The sequence below is a fragment of the Notamacropus eugenii genome, chromosome 1, assembly GCF_028372415.1.
Source record: "Notamacropus eugenii isolate mMacEug1 chromosome 1, mMacEug1.pri_v2, whole genome shotgun sequence".
Taxonomy (NCBI): domain Eukaryota; kingdom Metazoa; phylum Chordata; class Mammalia; order Diprotodontia; family Macropodidae; genus Notamacropus; species Notamacropus eugenii.
Genome location: NC_092872.1, coordinates 494,738,577 through 494,752,944, shown reverse-complemented (window position 1 = coordinate 494,752,944; position 14,368 = coordinate 494,738,577). Strand labels below are relative to the sequence as shown.

Below are 14,368 nucleotides of genomic sequence, written 5' to 3'. Positions count from 1 at the left end.
GTAAAATCTTACTAGCATACTTGAAGTACACCTAACCTAGATCCCTGTTCGAAGCCACACACCAAATCCTTGAACATAACCCAAAAGCAAATGGTAAGCACTTTACTATATAAAATCAGGCCTCATTTCTGTATATTGATTCATGTATTCCGAGTTGCTCCTACAGCTATATAATCTGACTATTTCCTTCCAGTTATTTCCGCAAATTTGTATACTTATCCTGATAATCTTTTAAACTTTTTTATTACTGCAAAATAAGAACCTAAGAAGCAATATATGTTTCTACTAACATTCACTATAGCTTGCTTTTATAGACTTAGTATGCTTACAGATGCCAATAAAAAGATCAAAACAATTCTTTTAAGTCACTATTCACTCTAGGTAGCACAGTGAATACCATATCCAGATTGGAGTAAGTTCATCTTCCTAAGTTCAAATCTGGCCTCAGATACTTTACTAGCTATGTTATCATGGATTTTGCCTCAGTTTCCTCATCTGTAAAATGAGCTGGAAAAGGAAAGGGCAAATGGCAAACCACTCCAGTATCTTTGCCAAGAAAACCCCAAATGGGATCATGGGAGAGTTAGACAGGACTGAAAAATAATTCAACAAAAAATAAAAGACTCACCTTAATTAATTCTACCTCTCCTCACTGCCTTGATTTTCCAGTTTTTTTTGTTCTTGTTTTTACAGATTTAAAGATTAAAAAAACTGAAAGACAAAAGTTAAGTTTTGGTGGTTATTTTGAAGGGGTTTGGGGGGGGCCTGGATTTATGTTTTCATTAGGAGGAAGGACTCTCAGTATGGAAACTAGAGGACCTACTTCTGAATCCTCGGTCTGACCTTCTTGGGCAAGTCACTGCATATTATACCTAAGACTCAATCTCATCTCCAGCTCTAAATCTATGCTCTTCTGATTTTATAACTACAAAGACAAAAAGTTACTGCCCTTCTGGGAAATCACACACATAAATAAGACATGGCAATATAAGGATGTGGAGAGTAACAAGTAGAGAAATCAAAGAAGGTTAAGGAGGTGGCACTAGGGCTTACCAAAATGAGTAAGCAATGAACTCTAGGGATGGGAGAGGGGGGGGGGCAGTGTAAGGAGGAGGCCAGTGAGAATACATGGAGGAAGGAGATGCAATGGCCCAACTTGTCTTAAATATAGAGTTGCTGGTAGAGAGTAAAACAAACAAAAACTGCCAAGTCACTCTTTTCAAATTCTACCAAATACTCTCACTGAGCCATCCCAAGTAGTCCCTCAGATACATCACAGCTCTAAAATTCTGACTTTCTTTTGTATTACCTAAATGAAAGTATATATATCTATAGTTTTCAAGTCAATTTTTGACCACTTCCAGTCTACTAAATATTGTCACACAAGACAATACTCTATTATGGAAATTTCATAATGGAAAGTAGGTAAGTCTAGCAAGCAACCATCCGAAGAGTAGTTTACATTGTCTCCCTCTCCTCTCTCATGATATAAAACAGTCCCTCCAGTAGGTGCATATTCATATTTATGGACTAAAAATGGACAATATCCCATAAGAGGTAATACTTCACTAAGGAATAGTAGGATGCATCTCAATCAGAATAGGAAGTTCCTTTTCCACTTTCCCTCTCCCCAAAGGAGAAAAGAGAAGTTCTACTCAGCTACTCTGGAGACTGCAATGCCTTTATCTATCACAAGCTAAAAAGCATCTGAGCACTGAGCCTCTCTGCTCTGCAAATAAACCTTCTATGACAACAAAGTCCATTGTCTTTCTAGGCAATGGGAAAAGAGAACATCCATATATTAAAATGATGCAGCTTTGTTTTCTCACCTTATACCTGGCTCAACATTCACAAAGAAACAATGATCAAGGATATGGCTGATAGGGGCAGGTCTGTTCATGGAAGGAGCAGAACTTAGTCAGAAATTGAAGTTAGGACACAATTATCACGGAGAAAGAAAGGTACGGGGGGGGGGGTAGGCAAAGATAAGAAAAAAATGACTAATGTTTATATTGCTTGTTAAATACCACTTTTTTTTTAATTCCTGGAAAGTAGCTTATAAGAGAGGGTACCACCAAAAAGATAGTTTATTTCTAAGTACATATAAAAAGCAACCATTTGTGAGTCCCATCACAGTTCATCTTCAACCACAGCTAATTCGGTGAAAATATACCATTCTATGACTCTCGGAAACAACAAAAATTCATTAATTCTGCCTTTATTCTTCTAAATGAATATTATTCTATCTAGTTCTATAAAATGTCTTCTTGGTAGTTAAGAGTCAACAGCACTAAACCTATAAATTAATTTCAACAGTACTGTCATTTTATTATAGCAGCATGTTCTAGTCATAAACACTAAATAACATTCCAATTATTTAAGTTATTCTTCATATCTCCCCTTGGGTCTTTACTAGGGGTCTGACCCCACTGGGCAAGTCATCATTAATAGATTAAACCTCTCTAAGTCTCAGTTTCCTCATCTTTGAATGGAGATAATGATAACAACTACATCTTGGGGGTTGTTGTCAGACCAAATGAGATAACATATACAAAGCACTCTCCAAACTTTAAAGTGCTATATAAATGCTAGCTATAAACATAGTCAAGTCATTAAGAATTTATTGTCTGCTATGTCAGGTACCAGGTTGAGGCTACAAAAGGCAAAAGAGATACACATCTGTTTAAGGACTGTTTTGTAACTGTACTATAAGTGATATTGTGATTTGTCAGAGTAACCTCTAAACAGTTTATGCATTTTGTTTTATTTTGAATGGAACTTCCCTTTTTATCCTTCCTGGATTCACATACAGAAATGCTACTGATGTTTGTGGGTTTATTTTGTAACTGCTACTCAATTAGCTCCTTGGCTGATTCCCAAGGATTCTATAACTGAGTCAACAAGTCATGAGCAAATACGGATAGTTTTCTCCCTTCTTTGTCTATTTTTATGCCTTTGATTTCTCTATCTTGCCTTATTGCTATTTCTAGCATTTCTAGAACTACATCAAATAACATCAAGTAAAGAAGGCAACCTTACTTTACCACTGAATTGACTGGGAAAACTTCTAATATTTCTCCATTGAATAAAATAGTAGCTTTTGGTTAGATAAGTGTTATCATATTTAAAAAAAAAGAATCCTTCTAACCCTGTATGTTATAGAGTTTTTAGCATAAATTAACATGATAATTTGTGAAAGCCTTTTTCCTCTTTTAATGATATGATTCTGAATCCAAAGAAAAATGGATTATTGTTTCAGTGAAGAATTTTGGGGCTGATTAAAAGCACTATCCAGTTTTCCAAATGTAATCCAGCCTGTTCTTTGTCAATTTAATTCTAGGCCTAATTCATTATTTATCTACGATGTCTATTGTCTACACACACAACTCTAGAAATACAAAGACAAAAAATAAAGTCGTCCCTTGCCCTGAAGGAGCTTACATTCTATAAAGGAAGGCAACATGTACACATAAGAATGCAGTGAAAATAAATACATGGTAATGAGGAAAGCAGAAGTCACTAGCGCAGAAGAGATCAGGAAAGCCTCATAGAAGAGATGTTTGAGCTGAGCTTTAAAGGAAATTAGGGATTCTAAGAGAGAAAAGTAAGAAAGGAAAGCATTCCAACCAGGGGAAAGAAGGTCAAAGAAAATAACCAAGTCAGAGAAATAGAGTGTCTTGTGTAAGAAAAAGTAAGAAAGCAAGTTTGGCTTAACCACAGAGTACATGAAACAGTAATATTTAAGGCTGGAAAGGTAAGACACAAGCAGGGGAAGTGTTACCTTGAACCTACATTAATTGTGACCCACAAAAGGAGACTGGTTGATTAAGTAAAAATAGTAAGAATCTTGCAACAGACAACCATGATAGTCAAGGCGGGAAATTTGCTAGACATAGTCAGATACATCTATAACTTCAAACAGTTCAAAGAAATAATAGACATGAATGTTCTTAACTCCACTCAAGGCTCACCTCCAGGGCATCCTCCTTCAAGAGATCCTTCCTGAGTCCCTCATTGGTTAGTGCACCCTCCCCAAATCATCATATGGGGATACTTTTTGGTACACTGGGAATACTGTATTTACTTCTCTGTAAACAAATTTCATGCTCCTGCTCAGTAAAGCTTGGCACACAGGAAGCACTTAACAAATACTTATTAACTATTATTTGACAGTCAGCTGTTTACTGTTCGAAAGTATCCTTGGTAGCATGAAAGGTCCTTGAAAGCAGGAACTATTTCACTACTGTCTTTATACAGTATTTGTCACATAGTAGGCACTTAAAGTTTGTTAAGTGATTTGACTGAACAAGGCTCAAGGATTTTAAGTGACTTCTCCAGACTGACAAAGCCTACTATGTGTTGAGCCCAGGTCTTCTGATTTCCTAGTCCAGTTCTATGTCTACCAACCCATAATCAATGATAAATAATATAATACCTAAACAGTTATTTTTATCACAAATTTTCTTTTTCTAAGCAAGAGTTTTTCTAAAAGATGAAACTATAAAAAAGATGTACTTTAAATAAAGCAAGTTCTACTCTAATACCTTATCATGGCATAATGGTGACCCTAATTTGGTGAAGGCTATCCATAAGGACATGAAAGCTCTGGAAGTTTACACAATTCTAAAAAGATTTTAAGCATGGTCTTAGCAATAAACTTAGCTTTTCACCAGACTAAGTACAAAGAGAACTCTCAGTAAGCCAGTCACTTGGTAACACATTATTTGTCCACAGGATTCCAAAAAAAAAAAATACAAAATAACCCATAGTTCTATTGCCCTCACTTCCACTTCTGAGGCTACAGTAACAGAGGTAAGGAGAAGGGAGCAAAAGGTACTAAGAATCACAGGTTTTTAACCAATTATAAACATTAACCTAATTGTTGGTACTCTAAATGCATGATCTTTGTCCATGACCCAATAAGTTATATTACTGAAGGAAATGAATCATATCAATATTAACAATCTCACTATAAATGAAACCATAACAAAATGAAGCTGACGCTAATAGAAGGATGACTCACTGGTTTCCCTGGGAAAAGCAAATACAGGAATTAGCAGAGTTGGTTTTATTGTGCATCCAAAGGCAATAGGAAACAATTTCATGGACCACCTGATCACTTCCTATTGGAACTCTTAAAAAAAAGTTTCAAAAAGGTAACTATGAAGATAATTTCAGTTTATGTACCAACATTTGTAGCAGAGGTGAGAAGGTAGAAAAATTCTACAAGGAACTCAGTAAGACTCTCCAAATTAAATCAATCTTTACCTTAATACTCAATGACTTCAATAAAAAGGCTACCACTTAATAAGTCCAGGCCCTCATTACCTCTCACCTAGTTTCTTGCAATAGTTTCCTGATGGGGTCTCTCACCACAGTCATTTTCTTTAAGCACAGAGCACATGACTCCAACTACTCCATCAACATCAGTGGCTTCCTATTGCTTCTATGCTTATATTCCTACATATGCTTTTAAATCCCTGTACACCATGGTCCTAACCTATTTGGTTAGCATCAATGGGCATTATTCTTCCTCCCACACTCTTTAATCTAGCCAAACCAGCCTTCTCTCTCCTCATACAAAACACTCCATCTCTTGTGTCATCTGCCTTTGAAATGGTTATCCTACATGCCTAGACTGCATTCCCTCCTTGACCCCCATCTCATAAAGTCCCTTAATTCCTTCCTGATGCCTCCAACTGGGAGTATTCTCCCTCTTAAACCCTTTTGTATCTAACTACTTTGTATATGTCTGTATTTATTAACTTTCTATTTATGCTGTATATATTTACATATGTAATTGTGCCCTCCATTAGAATGTAAGTTTCTGAGTTGGGATTATTTCACTCTTTTTACTTGTAAAAAGTATCAAAGCTCCTAGCCTAGTACACAATAGGTGCTTAATAAATACTTGGTGATTGATTGAGCAGAGAAAGTTTACAGAAAGCTCACTGAGACTCAACTAAACCTATTTATCTTCAAAACACTCAAAACTGAAACTGGAGGACAGCCAAAACATGAAAAAAAAATGTTTAAATTCCTACCATTTTCTCCACCAATGACAGTGACAAGGATATCCTCAAAATGAGTTTGAGAAGAAAACACAGCTTTCAGAAACAGACCATATCTATATCTTCATATAATTTACTCAAACGTATGGTAAGCTTATTATTAATAAACTCTCAAAGAGCCTATTTGTTGACCATATTTTTTTAAATACTGATTAGGTAGATTTCAAAGGATTCTTATAAGAAGTCTCTCATCTATTAAAATCATATGATGAGAGATAACTTTAATAATCCTCTGATTAATAAAAAAAACAATGTTTGCCTAGATGTCATCTGCTTGCCAGAGATTCATCATGGATAATGTCCAACACTGCTAAAAGAAAGTCAAGTCTTCCAACTCCTGTTTACAAATGATATTATGCTGATTTCATTAAGTTCTAAAACCCTTCAAAGCCTCCAAAAGGAGTTCAATAACCATCAAAGATTTCAATATAACCATCTATACAAGAAAAGACAAATGGACGAAAAATGTCTCTGCTTTAGCCCCTGGGTGGGCATGGGTGTGGGTGTGTATGTGTGGGTGTGGGTGTGTAGACAATAGACACTGTAGATGAATAATGAATTAGGCCCAGAATTAAATTGACAAAGAACAGGCTGGATTACATTTGGAAAAGTGGATAGTGTTTTTAATCATTCCAAAATTCTTTACTGAAACAGTAACCCATCTTTTTAACATCAATCTTCTACTGGCAATGCTATATAGCTTCACTTATAGAATACCAGTTTTACAAAGATTTAAATTGGAGGTCATCAGAAGGTCAATGAAGAGGTGCTTAGCGGGCATGAGTAGGCTGCAGAATAATACCAAGAAAGAATGACATAGGTGAAAGTGGTGTAAAGGATATTCTTAGATATCCTTTCCATGGTTGAAAAAGAGTTTGGTTAGCCATGCTATGAGAACAAAAGATAATTGATGGATAGCCCATGTGCTTTAATGACATCTCTGTACAAGTTGAAAAAGTCTAAAATAGGAGTTCTGAACCTTTTTAATGTGTCATAAACCTCTTTGGCAGGTTAATGAAATCTATGTACCCCTACTCAGAATAATGTATTTAAATGCATAATATACAAAGGATTATAGGAAAAAAACAATTATACTGGAATAGAGTTATCAATTTTTTTAAATCAAGTTTATAGCCCCTAGGTTAAGAACTCCTGGTCAAGAAAAAAGCCCCCAGTATATTGAATGCAAGCCCCTGTTAGGGGACTTACGGGAAGACATGAATAAGATTCACACAGAATACAAAGGCCTGGATAAGATAGGGTATGATCACTTTGGAAGTGCCTACATTCACAAAACCAGAGATTCATCAAAATTCTAATACAAAACTGCTTTGTGATACAAAAAGACAAAAGAAATAACCCATGAAGTAAAAATAAAGATTCTGAAACAGATGGTTATCAAAACCAGAGTCAAGAGGATACAATATAAGCTCTTCAAGGTAGGGATCATTTCAAGCTATCAATATACATTCATTAAGTATCTATGTGCCAAGCACTGAGCCAGGTACTGGGCATATAAAGACTAAAAACAATTCCTGCCAGGGAGCTCCTCTTCTATCCAAAGAAACAAAGTATATATATTTGAATAAATATATGCAAAATAAATACAAAGTAACTAGTGAGGAGATGGGGACTAAGCCTGGAAACGGAAATCAGGAAAAGCTTTCTACTTTAAGTAAGTGGTGGTTGAGTTGAACTTTAAAAGGCACAAGGCATTCTGAGAGAGGAGGCAGAAAATTCATTTTTGTCTGTTTCCTCAGCACCTAATGCCCCTAGTTTATGTAGTTTTACACATAGGAGGCACTTTCTAAAACTCATTCAATTGAAATTACTAGGCAAGTGGAAGAACACATAAAATATGAAAAAGGGGAACTCTTAGATACAAACTTTTAGACTCTTTTGTAGAAAATGGACCGAAACCTTATCCTTTATAATAAAGAATAATGATCAACAGGCATCAGCACATATAACAAAGCCTGTACCTGAAGATAAGAAAATAAGTAAATTATAGTAACTAATAACCCCGTTAACCAGTAAAGAGGGACCAATATATAGAACTGACATGGCAATGCAGAGAGTAACATTATCACCCTATGGCCTCTGAGACAAAACAAATTCCACAAAGACTAACAGACATCATCCACCTCTGCTGATTTACGTGGAAACAAATGAAACAACCATAATAGCCTTTTATAGTATTTGTAATGATCATGAAGTCTTGGACAGTAAAACTAAAGGCCTTTTGGGTACAGGTGCTGTTCTCAAGTCTTCTTCCAATTAAAAGTTGTAACTCTTGAAGAGAAAGGAGAATCAGAGGATCACAGACTTAGCTAGGAGGCTGGAAAGATGGTTAAGACCATGAAAGCTGAGTATGTGCCAATTTGATTAGGAGGCTATACACTGAAAAAACAAAGAGAAAAGAAGCCAGCACCAAAGGTACAGAAAGGCATAAAAGGAAGTAGTAAAGATATTCAGAAACTCAAAGGGCAAAATAACTGACAAGAACAAGATTAACATATCCTCACAAACCAATGTATAACAATCAAAATCAATTTATTATTTTAACAAATGGAGGGGAAAAATAAGACCTCACAAATATCTGGTGGGATAGAGTTTATAGAAAGAATATTATATTATAAATATTTATACAAAAGAAACAGATCTGGTATAAGCGGCAAGAGTAGCACTACATGTCAAAGATACACACACAAAAATCCACAACCTGAAAAGGGAAGCATGTGCATAAAGATAAAAGGAGTAGAAAAAAACAAGTGTTATTATTAGAGTATACCATAGGCTATCTTACACATATGGAAGACATGGATAATACTTTCCAAATATAGATTACAAAACTAGTATAAAAGTAAAGTTACATGGTTTTGGAGATCTTCAATTATCCTGTCATCTGCTAGAAGTCTCATTCCGGAGTCTGGAGATAGCTGATAAATTCCTAAGATACCTTACCAAGTTTTCTTTCTCAGAATGTAAAGAACACAAGTAGGGGAAGTGACACTCTACAGCAAGTCAAGGAAGGAAATGTTAGATATAGTCAAACATGTCTAATACCTTAAGAATTTCAAAAAAATAACAGTCATCAGCTCTCAGAAGAGTCCACAACTAAAAAGGACAAGAAAAAAATGGAAGAGCACATATATAACCAAAGCATGCCAGAAATCTGTGAGAATGCTGTTGGGAAGACTAGTTTTATCAAATACTTGCTTCATAACTGTTTGAGGGAGAGAGAATAAACTAAGCTTGTGAAAAATACTCAGTCACTCAGGAAAGTAATCTCAAAGTCATCCCTCAACTCTTCCTTCTCCCTCACCTCCTCCCCATATCCAATACATTGCCAAGTCTTCAGAAGATACAAAGCTGTAAGAGAGAGCTAATATGTTAGAAAGCAGGATCTAAAAAGATCTCATCAAACTGGAACATTAAGATGAATCTAACAAACAATCTCTAATAAGAATAAAGTTTTACAACAAATTTTCAAACAGCAACTTCAGAGAACACAAACTTGGAGAGACTTAGTTTAATATCAGTTCATGTGAAAAGAATCATTGGTGTAATAATTTCCTGCTTATGAATTCTCAGTAGCATATGATGACCAAAAAGGGCTAAAATCTTAAGCTGTGTTAGTAAAATCATAAAGGAGACAAAAGTCTCACTGAACAATATAAAGATCAGATCAATCTTGAATATGCTGAATTCTGAGCATTACAACGTAAGGAAAATGACAAACAAAATCAAGTCCATGGAAGAGTGACCAGGACAGCAAGTATATGAAATAATGTGATAGGAGGAAAGTGTGGTTACAGAGGGTACAATAAATGCTGCAGAGAAGTAGTAGATTTCAGCTCAGTATAACAATCAGAGCTGTCCAAAAACAAAACAGAAAGAGCCACCTCACAAATTCTCTGTCATTGGATATATCAAAAAAGAACTTAGATAACAACTTATCATAGACTTGGGAGAGCAGTGGTGGAAGGGCACTTGATGGGCTTACTACATCCTAGTAGACACTGAACTACATGACTATCTAAAAGACCCCCTCCCACTCTAAGAATCTATGATTCTAGAAGCAATATTCTGTGAACTCTATCCCAAATAAGTAACATATTGACAATAACAGAGTTTCTCCTCTTCCTATCTCTTTATTTTTTGTTTTTGTTTTGTTTTTTGGTTAAGACCTGCCACTTAATAAATGTAGGGAACTCCCTTTGAGGAAATTGCATCTATCAAAGCCAAGAAGAAACTGTTTTACAATTTATAGTCTTAAAGAGTTAGCTGGGGCTGAGGTACTAAGAGGGTAAGTGATTTGTCCAGGTTCTCAAAGCCAGTCAAATCAACTTCTGACAGAGCCTATAACTTAAAACAGAAGAAAAGTTTACAGAATAAACAAACAATCATTTTTCAAAAAGCCAGTACAACAGTACTGACCTTGCAATGTCTAACAAAGGTAATTTTCAATTTTGTTTTAGATACACCTCATTCCTTTATTCTACAGTCAAAAATATTAAGCATCTACTAAGTGCAAAGCAATGTACTAGTCTTACTATGCTAAGCATTTAATAAGCCATTATTATATGATATGATTAAGAATGTACTGGAGAACTAAATTGATCACCATATATACACATACATATGTATACATGCATACATACATACACATATACATACATGCATGCTAGAGAGACAAACAAAAAGAGACAGAGGAGACTCACTCTGGAGAAACAATCTGATTACCCTAACAGATAAAAAGGGTGGGCCTTGGAGTCTGGAAGACTTGGGCTAAAGTCCAGCCTTTGACACCTACTGGATAGCTGACCATGTGTAAGCCTCAGCATCCACCAGGTAATTCTATCAAACTATAAATTTCAAAAACATTGTTGATCTTCATTAGTACAGGCAGTTTCCACACTAGATAGCTCCCCAGAGATGAAATCACAAGTCCAGACCAAAAAAGAAAAAAGTATTGTTATTTCTAATAAGCCAACATAGTAGGATTTGGTAACCTATGGCACAAGATAATTATTTGGTAGTATGGCTGCAGAGGAAAGATGGGAATGTCAATGGATTCATAATTATATAATGTTATAGAATATATTAAGTATAGTCCCCAAAATGCTTCCCCTAAGATAGATACTGCAAGTATTATGCCAATTTTACAGATAATGACATTGAGGTACAGAAAGGTTGACTGACTAAACGCTATAAGATTCAAGAAATCAGGATTCAAATTGTGGTCTTCTGACTCCAAATCTAGGGCTCTTTCTATAACATGATGCCTCCAGAAGCCTAAACTGGGAAGCATTCTCTAAGTGCCCCTTTAGGCAACTGAGATTCACCGGGTCCCATACAAAGATTAAAATCATTTAAATAAGACTATGTGAGCACTTGCAGAGGGACTTACGTAGTTAATTCCATACACCAGGCTATCAACACCTAACAAATTGACCTTTAAGGTCAAGTTTCAAAAAAGATCCCTGAATATAGATGGTAGGCGATTTGTGAGGCTGCCTAAAATCCTAACTTTCTCCCTAAAATGAACACTAATAATTTTTAAAAGGGGGGGAGGTATACTCAACAAGCCATCAATATTCTATGCCCTAGTGATAAGGCCTTAATACAAACCTTAATTTTGCTAGCTCTACCTGTCAAAAAAAAAATCACTTCCCTATCTGTGACAACAAGCAAAAGAGAAAGCCAAGTTTGTCTTCTGACTAGATCGTGATCAGTTTAATCTCTAGGTAAAAGTTGAGGAATGGTACAATCTTGCTTTCCTTAGTCCTCAAAAAGCAAAAGTATTGTAGCCATGAAGTGTTATTAGATTTATACCCACCTATTCATTAAAGGTGATCTGCAAAGTACCAGTACATAAATGAAAGAACAACACAAGGAAATACAACTCAAGGGAAAAAGAGGTAAATCTCCATTCTCTCACCTAAGTTTTCCTTCAGTTTCAAGCTTGTCTTGAGTACATTCGGGAATGGGCCTAACAGTTCCCATCAACAGACCCCATCTTCCTCTCCACTGCCTGCCCCTCTACTCTTTTGTCTTGAAGGCTCTCAATCCTTTCTATGCTAGGCCTAAACCTTGAAACTGCTTCCCACATCCCGCAGCCCAAGAACTCTTTCAGACACACAGATGTCAGCCTCTGTCCTATGATTTACTTTTAACTTTCCTTTCTGGTAGTACATCAGGGCTCGTGTTTAACAGGCCTAGATAGGATGGGATGGAAAGAGATGAGATGAGATGAGATGGGATGGGATGGGATGGGATGGGATGGGATGGGATGGGATGGGATGGGATTGGGGGAGGGAAGGCTGGGAAGGGGAGAAAAAAGAATGGGAGGGGAGGGAAGACCCTTGGTCTAGAGGAAAAAGTATGGGGGAGGGGGAAGCCAAGCCAGGGCATCTTCCCCAGCCTGCCTCGCGGGCAACGAGGGCCGGCCTGGCGACGAGCGGGGGAGGGGTGCCCGCCCGCGCGCCCAGCCGGGCCCTTAACTCCTCGGGCGAGCGACCGGATGAGTGGCGGCGCGGGAGCAGCGACCGTCCTCGTCGTCGTTCCCCGCCCCCCCCATCCCAGCCCTGCGGGCACGCGCGAACACACACACGCACGCACACTCGCACGCACACACACACACACACACAAAGCGGCCCGGCGCGGGCCGATCCGGCCAGGCCCGGGGGAGGAGCAGCAGGGCCGTTGGCGGCGGTCCCCGGGCCAGGCCTAAGCCAGAAGAGGCCGCGCCGCGCCCCGCCCCCGCCTCGCTTAGCCGCCAACGGCCCCGCGGCCCCCGCCCGCCCGTGGTCCCTCCGCCCGTCCTTTCCTCCCTCCCTCCCTCCCTCACTCACCCACCTCAGAATCCGCGGCGGCCATGGCCCGGGTGCCCCGACTGTGGCCCCGCCCCCGTCCCGCCTCGCGCACACGGGCCCCGCCCCCACGGCGCCCCGCCTCTGATCCATATGCCCCGCCCTCACGCTGCCACACGCACACCGAGACCCGCCCCTCTCCGCAACCGTTCGTCCCCACTAGGACTGAGGAAATGAAGGGAGCCGACCTACGACAGCAAGCCGAGTGCGCATGCGCAGTCGACGCGGCTGTTATGACGGCCCCCAAACTTGTTCTTCCGCACAGCTGGAGTGCCACGTGACTTCGCCGCACGCCAGAACCAAGTACGTCACAGGGGGTAGAAGGAACCTGGGAGGCTCGGACTGGAGTTGAGATTACAACGCTCTCTTCCAGCTCCGAGCAGTGAGAGCGCCCAAGCTTGCGAGTGAAAAGTTAATAAATGCTTGTTTACCGAGTCCCCCATGAAACTATTTTCACGGCAGAGAACGAGAGGGTAGGCATGGAGCGCGTCGTGACGCATCCTGAGCCTACATACTTAGCTCTGCTCGGCCCCCAAGCCGTGCAACTAACCTTCTGGAGAGGCCTTAGCCGAAGCTACAGGAAGAGGAGGTCCATGATCACAAAACCACCCCACGCGCATGCTCTCAGCTAGCTAGTCAGGGAAAGATGGTCATCCCCATTGTACTGATGGGAAAACTGAGGCCTTGAAGCCCGGGAATAAGGGTGGACTCACGCCTGGACTCCAGCCCAGGGCTGTTCCCCCACCAACACCACCTCGTGCTTCCCTCCTTCCCCCAGTCTTGGAGAAGTCGCTGAGAAGTCTGCTGCCTCCCCGCGCCCCAGCGGGTAATCGGCCCACGCCGCGGCTCCCTGCCGCCCTCTGCAGATGAAAGGCGGCATGGCGTCGTTTCTGTCTGCCTCCCCAGCGCCCCTCTCTGGATTCCGGACATAGCTCGCGCCCACTCGGTGCTGAGTGAAGGAATGAATGAAATTCTCGCCCCGCAAACTCCACCTTTTTGCCGCCTCCTGTTGGTGACTCCTTTGCTTGTCCCTGGGATTCCGAACCTTCCCCCCACCCTTGGTCAGAATTTCTCAGCTGCGCCCTCCGTCCGCCACGCCTCTGTCCAAGCCTAGGAGCTCTCTCCTGGCCAGAGGAAACAAGCTCACTTTGGGGGGCCCGGGCGAATGCCTCGTGAACCCCCCGGCCACTGCGGTCCTGGAGGGTGGGAGGAGAGGAGCCGAGCTCCCCGCACGCTCCCACGGAGCCGGGCGTTGTCAGTGCATCGGACGACGCGGTGCGGGCACTGGAGATCAGCGTGCAAAGGGAGCACTCTCTTATATAGGGTCGGAACATTTGGGGAGGGGTCGTGGAAGAGGCGGCATTTGTGAGGGTCCGTGAAGCCCAGGTGGGCGTGTGTGGCATGGTTGTTACATCTGCGGGT

At 40.0% G+C, this 14,368-nt stretch overlaps 1 protein-coding gene across 16 annotated transcripts in view; it reads right to left on the bottom strand.

Moving 5' to 3' along the window:
- The window catches only part of EHMT1 (euchromatic histone lysine methyltransferase 1), a 300,206-nt gene extending 287,143 nt beyond the window's left edge, over positions 1 to 13,063 (bottom strand). For 7 of the 16 annotated variants that reach the window (XM_072633187.1, XM_072633198.1, XM_072633197.1 and 4 more), the window contains exon 1: positions 12,929 to 12,974. Coding sequence is in view for 2 of the 16 variants with exons in the window: in XM_072633192.1 (XP_072489293.1) it covers positions 12,933 to 12,953 (21 nt within the window). In the remaining 14 variants the exon portion in view is untranslated. The other 9 variants (XM_072633201.1, XM_072633203.1, XM_072633192.1 and 6 more) reach the window with 6 other exon arrangements.
- Positions 13,064 to 14,368: the final 1,305 nt, after the last annotated feature.